Raw genomic sequence first — 20073 nt, 5'->3', positions numbered from 1 at the left:
TTAGTAAACTAGATTCGATCGTGATAGTTGTATCGAATTATAAATATATATTAATGTATTTAAAAAGTTTTTAAGCTTATACAACATATTAAATGAAAATATCAATCGATATCTATTCAATTGAAGTTTGACTTTTTCGTACTTATAATTTATTATAATATTATTTTTTTTAGAGAGTTATGATAAACATGTACAATTTAGGTAACATAAAAAAACGATGTTTAAGTTGAGACGGTAAAAATTATTTTTGTTTATAAATAATAATGAATGTTATTTAATATTTTATAAGATAATTCAACTTTTTGTTATTTAATTTCGAATTAAAACTTCTTTAAAAGTGAATGGTATAATAAATAATTAATAATTAGACATATTTGTGCTTTTAAAATATTAGTATTTATTATAAAAATATAATCAATATACTTACCTATTACGTTTTTAATAGACAACTGTTTCAAGTGGATAATAAAGGCGATTATGTTACTTTAGAAAATGTTTGAAGTGATTACAAGTTACAACCATATTTAAAATACAATTCCGAATACGTTGAATAAAAAAATAAACCAGCCCAATATGGTGTTATTTTAATTTATTTGTTTAGGTATAAACCATACATCTTATAATGAGTTTATTATACATTTTGACTTTCCCAGAATTTAGGTTAAATATAAAATTGACGATAAATAAGATGTACAGTAATTTAAATATTACCGGATTTTGCCACAAATTAATGAAGGTCGTTTTGAAATTGTATTAAAAAAGCTAAGGGAAAAAATACAAATATTTTCATCACTTGGCTACTATGATTTTTATAGAATAAGTTTAGCGAGTGGTATAGATACTTATGACGTTCTTTTACTGCAATATATAAAACTTTGTTGTACTTGAAAAACTTTATTAATGTATTCAGTGAATATGAACTGTAATATTGGAACTTGAAATGCAATTGTAGTTAATGGATAAAAGAAGTAAATCTTCTTAAAGTTTAAAATTGAACTGAATATAACATATTTAAGAAGCGTGCCGAGAAATCATACCTTCATATTTAATATAAAATCGAACAAAAGTAGACAACTTATTAAAGCTAAATCAATTAGCGCTTTTGTAAGTATTTTTAACTTCCATGTAATTCACATTTTTAATATAGTGTGTCACTATAAATTGTAAGTATACAGAATAAGAAAGGAGAAGTATTGAGTTTATATTAGCTACAATAATCAATCCAAAATAAATTTGAATGGAACAATACTTCTTTGTTTCATTATTTTAGATTCTGAGTTGAGTAGTGAATGTATTAGTTGTTGTACAATGTGTTATTTTTGTATCTATCATCCCCTTTTAGAGAACTAATAATACAAGGTTACTCGAATATTGTCGATGTAGCAATTAAAAATATCGATAATAATATATAATCACAATTTTTTTAAAGTGTTTTAAGTTCAGCCTTTGATAAATCATGAAAATATGTAAATTGTTTTGTAGTTGAAAATTCATAAATATTTTATGAGCGTTTGAAGTTCAAATTTTGATGCGATTGCATATTCAAACATATAATTATATAAATATATAATAACAATTTCTCCTCAAACGATTTTAGTTATTATATTGTAATTTAAAAATATTAATCGTAGAGTATAGGTAGTTACAAACTTTTTAGAATTACGTATATTATTATTATATATAAGACAATTATAAGTACCTACAAAATGACATTTTCAAAATATTTAGAATAATTGTATGTTATTTATACCATGAACACTGTTTTATGGTACATGGTATCTTTATAAATTAATAACAATAGTCAATAATACATGATAAAATATTGTAATAGGTATAGGTATGAAATATATTTTTAGGAAAAATTAGTTGGACTTACCATATTTCTAAGAAAAATAAATTACTAATAGCATTATAAATACCTATATAATGAAATATGCTTTGAAATATAGGCTGATAGAACGTTACCTCTACGAATTGTTTATCATGAATGATATTATCATTGAATTAAATTTTAATACATCCAATACATTGATCCAATAACGGAGTACATTCAAAACCTACCAAAAAACAAAGCGGCTCTCCTGGTTTTTATTTATTTGTTTACCTATATTATCCCAGAAAACTATAGTTTAACGTACGTACCTACATTATACCATATAATATAATTACTTACAGTACCTACTAATATATTTTAACTTAAACATTTACGCCAGGATAATAATATTATTAAATTTAATAATAATGCAAATCATACAAAGATCAATCAGCATAAATGAAATTAATTTAACCACAACACTTTTAGATACACTTACTATATACATAAAATTCGATAAACCTGCCAATATATTTATACATTTTGTATTATGTTGAAGTATACAATATGGCTTTAATTTAATTTTATAATAGAAACATCAACGGATTTTCTATAACGAATCTTGTCAGTTTTTACTTTTTACCGTAACCGTGCCAATTTATTTTGTCTACTTTACAACATATTCTCTCTCAAGTTTTTGTGGTTTATAGTCATTTTTGTACGTTGTTTGGCTCTAGATTTTTAAAGATTTTCCTGCCAATTTCTTGTTTCTCTGTAACAGAACTAGTAACACCTGATTCCTAAAAGCGGGTCTGTAACATTCTATGAAATATAAATAAATTGTAAGGTATACCTAACATGAGGTTATTACAATTTATTTTATCAAGTTATAGATACATTACATATTAAAATAATATATGATAGTTTAATAAAAAAATAAATATAAATACCTTATTAAACTATACTTTAAAGGACCGGAATATTTTTTTTTAGTATATCTTTAAATATCTTAAAATTACCTTTTATATGTTTGTTAAATAAAACAAAAAATAACTACGAAACAAAGTTATTTTACTAGATATAGTAAAAGATATATTTTAGAGTTTTTTGTTTATAATTTTTTCATATATAAAAGGCAACCATTTTTAAATGTGTTTGTATAATGCTGTTATACAAATCAATTTCTACCAATAAAATATATCTATTATTTTTATTTTTACACTAAAAATGCAACTGGTATTAATATTTTTCGTACAAGTTGAATACAATATATATTTTCTTGATTGTCTATTTTATTCATTGCCCATTGGTTTACTTTCCTTAATCCCTTATTGGTTCTTTTTTTTGTATAGATTTTCATAATAATATGAATTATAGGTAGTAATCGTCTTCTAAGATTAGGTAAGCACTATTCAATATTATAGTATTATACATTTATACATATTGTTCCTTAATTTTTAATTTTTAATTCATTAATATGATTATAATATAATAGTGCAACTTGTAATGATGTTTGTCCATACTAAAGAAACTCATAAATCATTAATATTCATTGTGATTATTGAACTGTAAGCTACGTAGGTGTATAAGAAAGAGTACCATTAAATAATAAATTATAAATTATATTATCAGAAAAATCATGTATACGTTTCAACGATTTTTCTTTTAAGTTTATTTTTCATAGCCTTTTCAAAAGTCTTTGATTATAATTTAGTTCTGTTGAATGAACGTTTCAACCGCTGAATATTATATAAATACAACCATGTATTTTTCGACCGTAAGTTTTGAGAGTGATTTTTAAGTATAAAACCTTATTGTCGAACTAATAAAAAATCGTAAACTTTATTACTCATAAAAATCTTCATTCGACAACTAAAGAAGACGATACTTAAACTTTCCATCGAAAGTCAAAGAAAGTGACAAAAGTTGTGTAGCAAAAATATTTTATTTTTATTTTACTTACATAGTTACATAGTTGCACCAAAATAATTGTATTATTATTATTTTTTATAGTTCTTTACTTATTCTTAAATATGTATTATATTATATATGATTAATCATTAATTTGTATAGTTAAATAAATAGACTTGTAAGGCATACGAGTATGTCTCGATACTGTCATATTCAATCACTTTTAATTCACTAATTATACTGATTTATAGTATTATATTCTAACTAGATTGCAGGTAGGTAGGTATCAGTGTGAGTATTATATTAAAATAAACGGAATAGTTATATTTAGGGGGTTTGGTACGTGATTCATGTTCATTTAGATTTTGAACATAAACAATAAAATGGTTTTTCTGTTTTGTTGTAACAAACGCAATTTATTATCCAAAGTATATTATTTGTTTCAAATCAGTAGAATAAATGTTGTATTGCATACCTAAGCTGTGCATTGACTGAGATGCCTAAGTTATTAATATTTTTAATAAACTTAAACATCATTTTGAAAAAAAATAACTCACAAAAAAGTGTGATTGTAAATATTTATAATAAAAATAAATAAATAAATAAAAATGTTAACTTACCTATACATATATATTCTTATTAAATACAATATTTCTCCCAGTCTACAAGTTAAAGTATATATATAAGTAGTGCAAAACTCTTTAAACTTGTGCTATACGAAGTATTAAAGTACACAATTTTTAATATTTGTGGCATATGATGTCATTTATCGTACGATTGATCTTACACGACTGTACAGTCTAAACCAGTGAGGACTAGACTATAAACTTCGGTCCTCTTAACCAAACATTTAACCTACCCGACAATGTAGGATGTTCTAGAAACTTAGAATAAATTAATTATCGACACACTATTTAAAAAATTGGCAATGGCATATTTAATTATAAATTAATATAATTTATTAAATAATGATATTTTAAATTAAGTTGGTAAGTTTATTTATATTTTATTGCTTGTTAATTTTGCACAGTGTCGGTGTGGCCCACCCGGATACCCAGTGATCACCAGGGGTCCTTGGATATTTTTTTTTATATATTGAGGGCCCTAGCCAAATGGGAAAGAGATAACAAAAAAACATTTTAAGTTTACTCACGATTCTCACGTATTTCTAAATGTAATATTGTTCAATATGGCAATATATCCACCCCGAAATGCTATACACAAGTCAATTGTATAAACCCACGATGGAATGATCTTTGTAATTATAGAGTTAAATAATTAAAAAATCAGCGTTAGTTTCGTTACAAAAATCAGGGTCCTTTAAAGTTGACTTGTGTGGTTATTAGTAGATAATATATTGAACAATGTTATAAAAAAAAATTTCAAATACCTACTTACCTACACGCTTTGTTTATTCGGTTTGTATTTTTTACAAATTATAATTAATTAACGGTGTGTCGGTGTATAGCCATATTAGTTATATTAGTTATAGCCTTACATATAGTTATATACTTATATGTACATATTATTATAAGTTATGAACAAAAAAAAATATATATAAACAATCAATATTAATCCATACTTATATTTTTCTTAATAAATATAAAACATATTCATTTTTTATCTTTTATAATACGAATATAATAAACGATTGAATAACTACAAGTGAATAGGGGAAATGTGGGACGACAGCTCTCTAGCAGTCCACGATCACTGCGGGAAACCAGAGAATTCGGACACATCTATGTGCAGAAACGCTGATGCGAAATCAGGAAACGTCCATTGTGGCTTTACAGAAATATTGCACGATAGACAATAAGAGAATTTGCGGTGGACTGTCGGACCAGGACGCCGGGCGGTGACAAGACCTGAAGATTCTCCTCGTTGGGCCGCGATGACGGGACAGTTCACTACAATGTACGGTGATTCAGTCGGCAGTACTGTAGAGTGTGGACAGAGCAATGGGGATGCTCGGCGACGATAATTATGACATGCAACAGTAGAATCCACAGGATCAGCGAGAGGATGAGTCTGAAAAAGGACCACCATCACGGAAATGCTGTCTACGTCCGTCAAACGACACATATGTTCATTCTGGGGGTAGGCGCTCAGCCGATCGGTTCAGACTATAGAAAGTTTAGCTGCGGATCGATGTGTTCGTCCAACTAGTGCGTGTTCTTTATTAATTATTAGTTATTGGGTTAGCATTACTTATACGAGTAAAAGTGTGGAAACCATGCAATTTTACAATATTATTTATGTTATTATGCTGTATTTTTTTTAAAATATAAGTTGCTTTCGTTCATTCAATGTTAACATAGTGTTATATAATGCAGATTTTAAAATTGTTTTTTATCCATATTATAAATAGATACCTAACTCTACAAAATGGCTATTTTTGAATTATTAAAAAACCAAAAAAAGATTTTATGCGTTGTATGAACATTTTTTTTAGACCCTTATAAAAGGGAGACTATTTGTTATACAGTACATACAAAAAAAACTGTGAATAGTATAATATCTGCATTATATTTAGAATTGGAGTTACTGAATTTCCAGTTAGTAGACACACTGTAGGTGTATTATTATATTTATATGTATTTTGTATCTATTCTATATTTTAATCATTATATATATATATTTTACCAAAACAACTGTCAAACTGTGAAATTATATTTTATGAAGGCTATGTGTACATTATTTTATTTATATTAACTTAAATAAATTTAACACAAAATAATTCTATATAATAATTATAATAACATGTTTATAAGATTGGATTCTAGTATTTTTATAGTTATGAATTTATGATATTAATTGTACTAGGAAAATATAATTATCAAGGTTAAATTTTTTTTTAAAAGGGCCTATTTTGTGCTGCGTACCCAATCATTATCCAGGCTGACACTGATTTTTCACATTATTTATGGAGTTTCAAGCAGTTTATTTGGTGTTTTATACTTAGATTTGTACGTGTTTTGTGTACTTTCCTGTTACATAACCATTTATGTAATGATTTATGTATGCATATTTATTATAATTTTTTTATTTGTTTGCTAAAAAGCTAACATTTTAAGTCATATACTCATATACAATAACTATATAATGGCATATAAAAATAAATCTCTTTTCAGTAATTTTAAGTGTAGTTTTTTGAGCAATACTTCGTCTGTTTCAAAGACTGAGATTTTAAACATAGTTTATTATGACTGTTACTATACCAATCAACATTATTTGTGGAACACTGTGTACAATATTTTATCAATAAAATGTATTTATTTATAATAAAATATTCAATGTGGACTGTGTTGTTTTAAGCATAACGCCTATCCCGATCTCCATTAATCCAAAAACGGATTGAATTGTAAAAGCATATTTTTCGTATTAACTCAGTGCGAATATTTCAAAACCGTAATTTATTCATTCCAGTGACTTGACTGAACTAATTTAATTATACAACTATACTAGTTTATTTATATCATCTGATTGAAGTGGGTTCGCTGTTTTTTCATTGGCGGAAATTACATCGTTGAAAAAATTACAGCAATACGAAATTACACTTAATGATTTAATTAAATATGATATATTTTAAAACTGGTATAAAATATAAAATTAATGCCGTACATTTTAATATTATAAGACTGAAACAATAACTATTTTTTGATATTAAATCAATTAAAGTTAATTACGAAAATACAATTTTGGCCAATCGTTTATACAATATTGAGTTTATAATCATTTCAGTCTGGTGACGTCGGTCACGTCTTTTGTTATTCATTCAAATCAGATTTTTTTAAGGCAACAAATCTGAATAACCAGGAGATAATGTTATGTTTTATGGGTTTTTACATTTTATTCAGTAGAATATGTTTGTTTACTTAACATTATAATATATATTTAATGATGACTTTTGTTGGAAATAATATTTTTATTCTCTTCTACATAAAGAAAAATGTTTTTAATTAAATCATCGTGTCGCTTAAATTAACTTTTGGTGCTCATTTTTCTTTTAGTATTTGCATGTTTATACGTCATATTATACTTAATTCCAATTTAGATATGAAGTATAATAATAAATATGTTTAAAGTTGACATTTACATATTTCCACAAAGACTAACGATGACTAAAATTATTAATGAATTTCATTCAAGATAAAAATGAGTTTTAGTTTATTCTATTTAAGTATTCAAGAATTTCTTGCAATACCTAATCTAATAAAATATATTCGAAGCTGTAATTTACTTACATTTTCTGAATTCCAACAAGTTGTTTGCAAGGATTCTACTATAAACTATATATGATAATATAAAGATATAATGCATTTTGAAATATTACATAGAAGTTGATAAGTCTGAATATTAATACTAATAAATGATCAAAAAGTTATTTTTAAACACATTTATAGGTACTTGCATAAAATTCCTGATTAAAAAAATAACCTACCTAATATATATCTTGTTCTTATACAGTGAGGTTGTACAACTAGCTGATGTCTAGGAATGGATATATAATACTATAATAGGTATATATTTTTCTATTATAAATAGAAAAAAAAATGAATTCCATCTGTATTATACATACAAACGCAATTAATATATTGTAAAAATAAATAAATTAACAATATATGGACATTTGGTGGTGTGATAAAAAGGAGCGCTACGCTCAGAATCTAAAATAATAATTATTGTTTTAAACAAGTTGTATAAAACCTGAATTCAATTCATATCTTCAAATTATCAATAGTAGAATATTTTGAAACATTAAAATTTAAGATTCCTCTTTATTTAACGAAAACTTTTTTCAAATTATTATTTTGAAACATTATTCTTATAATTTTATACAGGTATAGATCCAAATTGTGAGTTATATTGTTTTTAATTTTCATTAGTTGTATAGACGTTCACACTTTATGATCACTTGTCAATGTTCACTGAATTGTGTTCTTTTCATCGTTTGTTTCCATGTCGATAGTTAAAATAAAAAAAAATAAAACAATGAATAGGAACTTAACGTTTTACTTTTTGTAATAATTATTTGTAATTACAGATTTTAATATTGTCTACCATTTCGAATTTCAATACTTTATAATTTCAACATTTGATACTCTATATATTTTATACTTTACTGTATTAGGTATATAAAATATTTAACGTAATAAATGAATTATTGATATTAATTTTCGTACCTACTATCTTTAATAACAAAATACTTATATCCTTTTTTTGTATAATTGTACATAAGTTAATTTAAATCATATTATTTAAATGTAATATGAATATTTTTTATATAAAATATGTAGTTTGCACTGTGCTTAATACATTTGTGTATTTAAAATCCAAGCCAATCCATTAATCCTAAGTCGATAGACAAAATATAAAGGCAATTTATTAAAAAAAAAATAATAACTGTAATAAATATTATTTGTAAATGGCTAATCAATAGTTAACAATATTTAAATTTAAAAATGATTAATTTATACCTTTTAAACTGTGGTATCTAATAAATTATGAAGTAATAGCTATATTATAATGTTCTATATGGAAAGACGTTAGAATGGCTCAAAATCTAATGAAGGTATATTTATTCAGTACTTACCTAATTTTAGACCAGAAATAATATTATGATTAAGTAAAAAATGAAAGCTGTACCTAACTCATATAATTTATGAATAATTTTTTAATACATTCTAAAAATGACATTGTGGGTTGACCACTCAGAAAGTAACTTAATATTTTTCTTTATATAAATAATGGTATAACTTACTTAAAAAGGCCACTGGAACATTGCGTGACTTGCTCGTATGTAGGGCGCAAAACAGTTGATGTTAGAATATTTAAGATGCCCAGCAAAACTAATTAAAGATCAATATTATTTTTATAAGTAATTTTAATAAATATATTGTGGACATTTTGTTTTTTATATTTTAGATTTAACAAAAAGAGCTAAATTATTGTTTAATTTATATTACCTCTAAAAAATTATAATATACCTTTTTGGTAAAAAATCCAAGTTTCTACATGCAGTTATTAATTTTTGCATTGCAACATAATACAAAATCAATTTGTACAAAAACTGATTTCGTAAAATAACTTCTGTTTTTCTTATTTTTTTTTTTTTTTTGTTATTCTTGATTATTTTGAAAAGTTTTCACCACTTTCAAAGTACTAACTATATTCGGATTGCTACCAGAAACCACTCTTAATGTTAAAGATTGAAGTATTTTTGCGGCTCCAAAATGTGGTGCATACAAAAAAAAATTTTGGAAAGTTTTCGCTCCTTCAAGGAGCTTAGACCAAGAATTATAATTATTACTAGACATTGAAAAGTTTAACTTAAAAATGACTACTAAAATAAAATACATGAAAATAAAGTTAAAATAGTATTAAAAATGAAAAGGTATTTACTATGTATACAAAGCTATTCTATTATGAAATAGGCGTTCAAATGGATACTTCTTTGCTATACAGTAGATGATAAGTGGGTCACTGTAATGGATTTATGGATGTGATAAATGCCCTGAATTTAAATTTAATGAAATATCATTGTACGCCTATACGAAAAACAATTCTGAGCGGTGATGGTCTATCAGCCTATGTCAAGTATATCAGTTCATGATATGGTTTTTGATATTGCAATTAAAGTATCTTTACTTATTTAATATTATTTTATTATTAGTATACGAAGGTTGATTTAGTTTTTGCATTTAGTATTACATTTTAAAATCTTAGTTCTAAAATGAAAAATTTTTACGAATTATTAACTCAAAATAATTTGCTAATTTTCGTGATTTTTACATATTTTGTCAATTTTTGAAATTTAAATGCTAATAAAAAAAAACTGTGACTAAGGATTTTTAATATTTTTCAAATCTCATCGTAACAATATAGTAGGAGCCTTGTATTAAATTTTCAAGTATTTTTACTCAACAAATAAAGTTTTATTGACATTCATAGAAAAAAAAACTAATTAAATTGGAAACTGAAATTGTCCGTAAACAGCTCAAAACAAATCAAAATATTTTGAAAATTTTATCATGTATAGAAAATGGCAAAAACCACCAAAAACCAAAATAAATTTTCTCGAAAACAGATTTTGCGTAAAAATTCCCGTTTTTCCTTAATTTTTCTTTTGTTTTTCACGGCGCTTTTGAAAACTATTGGAAAAATTTTACTTTTGACTCCCCAAAGTACCAACTAGATTCACTTTCCTATCAGAAAAGGTACTGTTGAAGAAAATCCAAGCACTTTTACTGTCCTAAAAGGTGATGACAGACACAAAAAAAAAGAAAAAGAAAAATAAATAAATAAAAAAAAAAAACACACATCATTGTAAAATCAATACATTCGTCGTTCCACTCAGAATCTAAAATAAGTTAGTTATTAATACGAATGAGTTTATATTATATTAAGTTTAAATATAAGTATAAGTATAGTTTTGTCTTTTAACTTCAAAGCGTTTTATTTAACCTAGCGTGATTTATAAAAATAAAATAAAAATTCACCTAACTAAGTTTTTATTTAATATCGATTAACAAATTTATCACATAGCTTATGATGGTTTTATTTTTATTTTTAGGAAATGGATCTCCAAAAGGAACTCTCAAAGACACTCAAAAAAGTTCTTCACCGTATAAAAACACACAATATACACAAAAACAGATGTTTCCCGACGAATCAAGAAGAGCTAGTAGTAGCGTTAGTCAAGTAAGAACTCCGGACATTTTATCTCAATTTGAATGACATTCTAATGACAGTAATTTATTTTATTTTTATTAATTTTTATTTAAATTAAAGCTTAACTTATTCTATTAATTTTATAATTTATAATAATTATTTAGTAAATACGTGCATGTAAACAAAAACGTAACTCATTATAATCTCAAAACATAATATAAATTTAAAATGCATTTATTTATTTCCCATTATTAAATCCAACTATAATATTATAATACAGCATAAACGTATACCTATTATGTCACTATTATTTCACTTAATAGCTATTTTAAATGTTATATTTATATTTGGTGGTGATATTTTTATTATGGTACTGTATTGAACTTAATGAAAATAGTACTGAAGTGTGTGAATAATTTAAATATCTATATTATGTAGATTTTATATTATGATGTATGTAGGTATGTGTCTATTTAGATTGTATATTGTATAATATATATTATACGTACCTAGTTATTTTTATTTACCCAACTATAACCTATCAAAGTTGATTTATGACCATTTTAGTATAATAATTAATGGTTTACGAATTATGGTTGACAACATATTTTATCTATTATGTTTTTCCTTAAAGCTTCTAAAACGATTAATTACGTAGAATTTAAGGTATAAGTGTATTAAATAACATCACTTTCATTCTGAATATTACAATTATTTTCAAGAAATTAATTTATCTTTTTTCCAGATAGAGGTTTTTTTTATTAAAGAAATAATATTTTTTAAACGGTCGTTTAATGTCACTGTAAAATGTCATTAACCTTAAATGTCTTTTAGAAACTTAGTTCCTATGACTTTTGACTGCTGAGTAAATTATCAATCATTGTAAATAAATAGTAGTATAAAACAGTTAATAGTAGACAAATAACTATCAATTTAACAGTTTCTCTAAGGCTTATTTCAAAAACTTTCACAATTGTATATCTTTCTCTAATAATTTTGAAAATGACTATTATAGATTTGAAATATTAAAAACAAAAACTAAACGCAGTATTACATATTTATTTCATGTTCACTGTCATCATTGGTACAAAAATACACATCAGAAGAATTATAATTAAGAAAAATAATTTGTACTTAATGGTCCTGTGGTAATTTAGGTACCTCTTTCAAAGCTTCAAATTAAAGTTACGAGAGTAGACGATAAACTGTGTAGTATAAACGTTTTAAAATAACAATTTACAACATCTGAATAAAATTAGTTAATACTCACCATTATTAAACCCACAGTTCACGTGCACGATTCAGGAATATATGAATATGTCCCTTTTTGCTAATCCCTATGGTATTGTATATAATATGTTGTTATATTATTTTGATTTTCGTTAGCTTGGTTAATTTGTTTTATGCTTCTTATTTATTTTCAATTTCCAAATGTACACCTATTTTAATATATTAGAATTAAATATCATTATATTATTATCTTAATTATACTAGGATGGTAAAAAATTATTTGTATAGTAATTTAATTATGATTTTATAATATGGTATTTATCGTATATGATAAACTCCTTGGCATTAGTATATATATATTTTTGATTCAAATTTATAAGATGGATAAGAATTTATTAGATGGTTCAACATAAAAATAATAACATTGTAAAGTTGTACAGATTTTAGATTCTGAGCGGAGCGAGGAAGCTAGTGGTTTTACAATGGTGTTTGTTTATTTTTTTTTTTTTATCCTGTACACAAAATTTCTACCAGAAAGAGTGCTTCTATTTCAACATATAGTAGTTTATCTTTTAGCAAATTGGATCAAGATGGTACTTTAGAGAGGTCATTTTTCGATTTTCTCAATAGTTATTTAATGCCACACGAAAAACTACCGACAAGTTACGAAAACCGCTAAAAATGGGATTTTAGTTTCTAACGATTTGTATATCGCTAGAGCAACGAATAAATAAAAAAATAATATTATAATATTCATTCAACTAACAGGCTATAATAATTAATAATAACAATAAAAAAATCCAGACTGACAATCTAACCGTTTCCGGTCAGAATCGTTTTTCTTATACAATATACAATGATATTATATCGTTGACTTCAAGTTTAATACAATCCATTATACATTGACTAACACTTGTAACCTACTGTACAGCAGAGCGACATCCACTTATTTTTGATTTGAAAATAATAATAATTTGTTAATACGAATAGATATTATTTTTTAATAAAAACATTCTAATATTGATTTATTTTCAATACATAATGAATCGAAAATAAACGATATTATACAAAATTTGTCATTACTTTTAATCATACTATACAATGAGTTAATTTTTTTTTTACTTAGGAATTGTCATAATATAATTGTTATAATATATTCTTCATATTATTTTTTTTAAGTGGGCACATTTATTTTTATACATACATTTTAAAAGTAAAGTTCAAAATGAATAAAAAAAATTATTCATTTTCATTATTTTAATAATTCAAAAAGTGTTGAATGATATTTTAATTAATGTTACACTATTTTGGAATATTATTCTTTCAAATATGTATACAGTTAATAAAATTGAACGTATTTATCATAGTGATATAATAGTTGCTGATATCTCGTTCGTCTGAATTTCATGATGTGTTTCAGGTTTCCGGTGACGAGAGGAAACGCTTGTGCGAACATATTAAGCCTTGCGACAGTGGCCTAACCGTCTATGGTTCGTTGACATATCAATTGAACCATGCCAATATGGAGTCGACAGGCATATTCGATTTTATCATAAAAGCACTGAGCATTATTCACAGAACAGGTGAGTTTCACAAAATTACAAACCATCAACGCTATAGTAGTATTAAGTATAATTATTATTTGTTTATTATCCAATACAATTACTTTAAATTATTAATTTCGTTTAAGTTCGACGACATGGTTGTATAATATGCTGTAAAAAAATGTACATACCACTTCCGCCACTGAAACAATAGTAATCTGTTAACAATATTGTGTATTTGTAATAAAATCAATTAATAAAATAATAAAACCTTTGAACATTTTGATCATCGTGATGCATTGTGTCTTTAAAGATTGATTTATGATTTAACTATGTTAAGTTTTTCCGCAAAATTGAGCTCTAGAAGGATATGTTTTTACTTTTGAAATTTCTTTTTAAATGTTAAACATTATGATTTTTAAATCAATCAAAACATTAGGTATAAATAAAATGAAATATTAAATCTTACATCGAAATACAATACTTGGCCAAACCTCATCATTAAACATATTTTCACTGATTCGCTACAATGTTAAAAATTATAGAGTAAAATAATAACATTTGTTTTAGTTGTTTAGTTTTAATTAAAAAAATATTAATCGCAGGGACTCGAAATTGTTTGCCATTAAATATTATATTTTTTCTATAATATATTTAAAAATATTTAAACTTTTTCCTATAATAATTATATTATTATATTATATGGCTTTAATATGAAAAACTTATAAAAGTGAAAATAATTAGGTATAATCAATTCAACTTATTAATTTGTATACTATAATATAACATATTACAATTATTACACAACTCAATTAATCCACACTTATTTACTTAAAAAAAAAAAATTACACAAATACATTTTTATTATTTCACTTTACCATGGTAAAAAATGTATCAAATAAAAAAAAAAATATGTTTTATTTTTAATATAGTTTAAAATCTTATTTTTACAAAGATAAGTTAAAAACAATGATATTTTCAACAATAAGCGATGACTGATGCTTGGTCTGTCAAAAATATTATACATTAGATAGGTAGTTTTACGAAGATTTATTTTAAATACATCACGCATATGTTATCTACTTACTTATTATACTGATGACGTACCTATTTTGAATATCATTTAAAAACCAATTTAAATAATGGAAATTTATATTTTATAAAATTCGTGATTGATTTTTAATGACATATGTATTGAGACGTAATTTCCATATACCAGCTAAACCTATTTACTAAAAATGTTCTCTTAAAATTTTCTTTTGTGGAATAGTCTCCATTTCGTGATATTTTAAACTCAAAATTGTACGCATTATAATAGATTAAGGAAACGTGATTCAGTATCTCTTATTTGAATATTTTGGCAATAATATTGATTCATTTATCCGTTGAACTATCTTAAATAACATCAAAATAATACATTAATATCTGGCCACTTTTAACTTTTGTCTGTTGATAATTTACTTTCAAGTTTCAATTTAATAACTGACAGTCGTCTTAGCTTAATTTTTGCTTAATCTTTATTTGTTTTATTGATCTTAATAAACTTAGACTAAATAGCAGTTGTCATTGTCATAAGTAATGTAATAAGAAATTGTCTAATTTGTGTTACATTTTTTTTTAATGAACAAATATTATATATGTTGTAAGATATTTTATTACACTGTTCATTTTTTTTATAATTTGTATTATCTGAATATTAATAGTTATACAGTTTTTGGGTATTTTTCAGTATTATAAAAATACTTTTTTTTAAAAATATGAATAGTTTAATTGACGGTTATAATTAACAATGGTTAATTTTAAACAATTGTACTCAAATAGTATTTTAAGAATAATACTATTTTAAGTTTTTGAATAAATATCCCGAATGTACTATTTGAAAACTATTCAAATAGGTATGTATTTCAAAAATAATTTTTAATAACTATTTCAGTTTATAGTCAGCCTAATAAAAATTCGGTACCTGTACTATAATTTACCAGAATACCCAAGTTACAAGTTGTTGAACCTTACTACACTTAAGCAACTCGAATGTCCTTTTGTTTTACTTGGTTTGAAAATTGCTGACTGACAATCTATGTACAAAAATTCAAAAGTACTCTCTTGGTGATTTCATCTTATAGACATGGTTAGAGGTATAAGGAGTAGGTACAATAGCTGTACTACATATTCACTTGCGATAAAAGCACTAACTCTTCAAGTCTATTCAACAAAGTGAACTCGAAATTTGTAAGAAAATAATTTTTAGTAAGTTTTATTATTATGTTTGTCATCCCCATTATTTTTATTTTTCGTTCAGATTAATTTTGATGACCGTGCATTCCCATCACGTTTGTCACAACAGGTCTCATCCACCGAAGTCACGTACCCGAACTTTCAAACGTTTTACCCAGTAAAGCGTTCAAATGAAATTTGACCAAATCCCATAACCTCGCATGTTCGCTTGAGTTTTCGGTTGAACCCCATAGACATAACTACTCACTGGTAATCTGCTTGTTTGTCCACACACTGGATTGTTTTGTCGGTGGTTTTACGTTGTTATCGAAAGCTGGGTTAAAATACCCATGAACCATTTAGTTTGCAGTTTGCGTGACAAGGGCACAAGGCTTCTTGCGTAGAATACTAACCAAAGACCACAAGTAAAATACATTTTATGACGTGACAATCCTAGACCAACTATTTGGTTTGATAATATTTTAATAATAACTATTTCAAAGTGTTTTTTTTTTATCAATCATCATAACAGTAATAAATAATAATTAATTCTTACCTATAAACATAAATGAGAGGTGGAAAAATGTACTATTGCTAAAATATTGATTTTTAGAAAATTTCGGGGAAAATTTCATTACATTTGTTCTTTTTGGAAATAACATTAAAATTTAATAATAAACATTTTCCAAAGCAAAAATTTTAATTTCTAAATGTCATTAATTTTATTATTATATTTTTATATTTATATTTAACTGTGTTTCTAAAGTTTTATTTTTTATTAATTCTTTAGTAAATCATTCTTTATAAATTCCGTTTTCATCATTTTCAATATCATTAAATTGTGTTTTGTCTTTATAAAATTCTTTCGCATCAGGTGGAATTTCAAAATATGTAATTAATTTAATAACATCTTTCTTCTTTACTAACTTAACATGATTTTGTTTGGGAACGTTATCAGCTTCGCAAATATTTTTAGGATTGGTATTTCTATTTATGACTTCAGCTCTAGTTAGTATATACAAAGGAAATTAAAATTATATTGACGCATACTTTGAATGAACCCCAATAACCTAACTGTTTATTATTTAAATTATATTTCAAATGTTTAACAGGTAGTATAGGTAGTAATGTGGTATTTAGTTAGGTACCTACTAATTTAGGTATTGATATTACAAGATTGTATAGCTACTTACAATTTATTATATTAATAATTTCGGCTTGCACTAGATTCTGGGATCTGAATTATATTTATATTTTATTGAAAAAGACATATTATGAAATATAAAAAGTGTAAAGACTATACAAACATTCAAAATAAATCATACTTTTCATAAGAAAATGAAAAAATGTATGTTCAAAAGAAAAGATAACAATGACGTTAGTTGTCGACAAGAAAACATTCGCGAGAACTATATACATATAGATATAGTACATAATTGTCAATAAAAACAAACCATTTTTTTTAATAGAAAAGTAATACATTTTTATGATTAAGTACTTTTTTAATTTGTTTAATAATATTTATATTATTTCTTTTAAATCGGTTCAAACGTGTTCAAAAATGTAGGATCATATTCTTGATTTGATTTCAAACATCGTAATATTGTAGTAATAGTTTAATTTAACATTAAATTTTAGCACGTTTTGCATCAACTATTTTATTTCTTCTACACTTACAGGCTATGTATTTAATGTAACACAAGGCAATAGTATGTTTTGGAATAATTTATAGGTATAGTTCGTTTTATTATATGTAGTTAAGAATTGAATTACCACTTCTTAAAATATACAATTAACAATTTTCAATAAATAATAATTATACCATATAACTAATAAGTTATAATTCAATAATAATTACTTAAAATTAGTCAATCAAAATATTTTTCTATAGTTATCTGAAATTTCTTTAATTGACATAATATTAATATTATATTCATATGATTTATACGGTTCTTTTAAATTTTAAGAATATAATAATTATAAGTTACCTAGATTATTATTATTATGAATGTTATACGTTGAAAATTAAATGGAAATATACACGCACGTAAGAAATCCAATTATTGTATACCTACTTATTAAATGGCAGTTCGATTAAAAAGTAAAAATTAAATTTATATTTTAAAATAAGTAAATGTAAAATTTAGAAACTAATTCATATTATTAATCTTGTTGACATATTATACTCATCTTATTCATTTATGCAGACCCATGGAAAAATCTTAAGTCTTAACCAAACATTTGTGTATAAAAGTTGATATGATATAAATATTAATTTGATGTATATTTAGTAAGTTTGTAAATTATACATTTATAATGAGGACCGTATTTTATGAAAACATACGATAATTAAAATATAACTATTAATTACCAAGTGTATATAAGTACCTACTTTATTTAAATATTTAATTCTTATTTATTTTATAGTTTTAATTGTTACATCTTAGTATCTTACATTAAAGGAACATCATTAGTGAGGAGAGTTACTTACAATAAATTAGGGTATAGAAACAATATTTAATTTATAAATTACTATATTCTATGGTTCTAGTTGATTATACTTTATACTTTAAACATTTTTATCATAAAAACAAAATAATCATACATACATAATAGGTAGGTACTAAAGAGTAACTAGATTTTAGTTAAAATGTAAATTTAATACCTATAATAATATAATGAATTTCAAATTTGTGTTCATGATTATATATTTATATAAGGAATGACATATTTAAAGAAAACTAACAATTAATTAAGAACATAAATTATATGAATGAAAATAACTAGCGGTAGATAATGAAAAATGAAAATCAAGGATATCTTTTTTACCACGATCATGTGAGTTTATGTGACTGGTTATGATAATATTATGAGATCACCGATAAAAATGTAATGTTTCTAAGCTTTTTATAAATAACATTATTTATTACCTATATTAATTCATAATACACATAAAAATAAAAGAAAGCCATAAACCTACTCAAAAGCTTATTTCTAGTTCATGAGATATGGTAATAGTTTTATGAATAGGTATAATTAGTTCTCATTACTTCCCCTCGTGCAATATAGCCAAATATTAGGTTTAAAATAATAATATATTAGATGGTACATAATTTTTAGGTTGGGTTACACTTTGTTTATGATGAATATAAAACAATAATAATGATAATTTATTATGCACGTGTAATTCTAGTACTAAAATGTTTTATGGGTATGTATAATATGGTTTTCAAAAACAAAAATAGTTTCATAGTTTCAAACAAAAATAGTACTTATTATTGTTTTTTTTTATATTCCAATAAATTAAAAGTGTATTTTTTTTTTAAATTACGACTAAACATATTACTAATTATATCTTTAATACTATTGCTCGAGATACTAATCATATTCTGATTATTTTATTTCACTTAAAATATTAGCAAGAAAATCTACAGAGTAACTTTAACATTTTTATAGTAAACACGCATAATCTTTAAAATTATTAATATTTTCAATAACACCTATGTTGTGTTTACATAATTTTAATTTATTAAAAACAACTTTATTAGTTATTACTATTTTTATCATTATTTTTTAAGTAATAATTTTCTTTAATAACAACATATAGGTACATGATACATTATCTTATTCTAAAGCAGAATATTTTTCAAGGATTTAGAATGATGACATAATCGAAATTCGAACATG

At 24.2% G+C, this 20073-nt stretch overlaps 1 protein-coding gene across 2 annotated transcripts in view; it reads left to right on the top strand.

Annotated features, from left to right (window-relative positions):
- LOC100574834 overlaps positions 1–20073 on the top strand; it is a 90138-nt gene that overhangs the window by 59464 nt on the left and 10601 nt on the right. For both annotated transcript variants that reach the window (XM_029491749.1, XM_029491748.1), the window contains exons 3-4: positions 11301–11428; positions 14049–14211. In XM_029491749.1, the coding sequence (XP_029347609.1) occupies positions 11301–11428; positions 14049–14211 (291 nt within the window). The remainder of the gene's footprint in view (positions 1–11300; positions 11429–14048; positions 14212–20073) is intronic.

Source organism: Acyrthosiphon pisum, chromosome A3 (assembly GCF_005508785.2).
Source record: "Acyrthosiphon pisum isolate AL4f chromosome A3, pea_aphid_22Mar2018_4r6ur, whole genome shotgun sequence".
NCBI classification, from domain to species: Eukaryota; Metazoa; Arthropoda; class Insecta; order Hemiptera; family Aphididae; genus Acyrthosiphon; species Acyrthosiphon pisum.
This window is presented reverse-complemented; position numbering and strand designations above follow the sequence as displayed.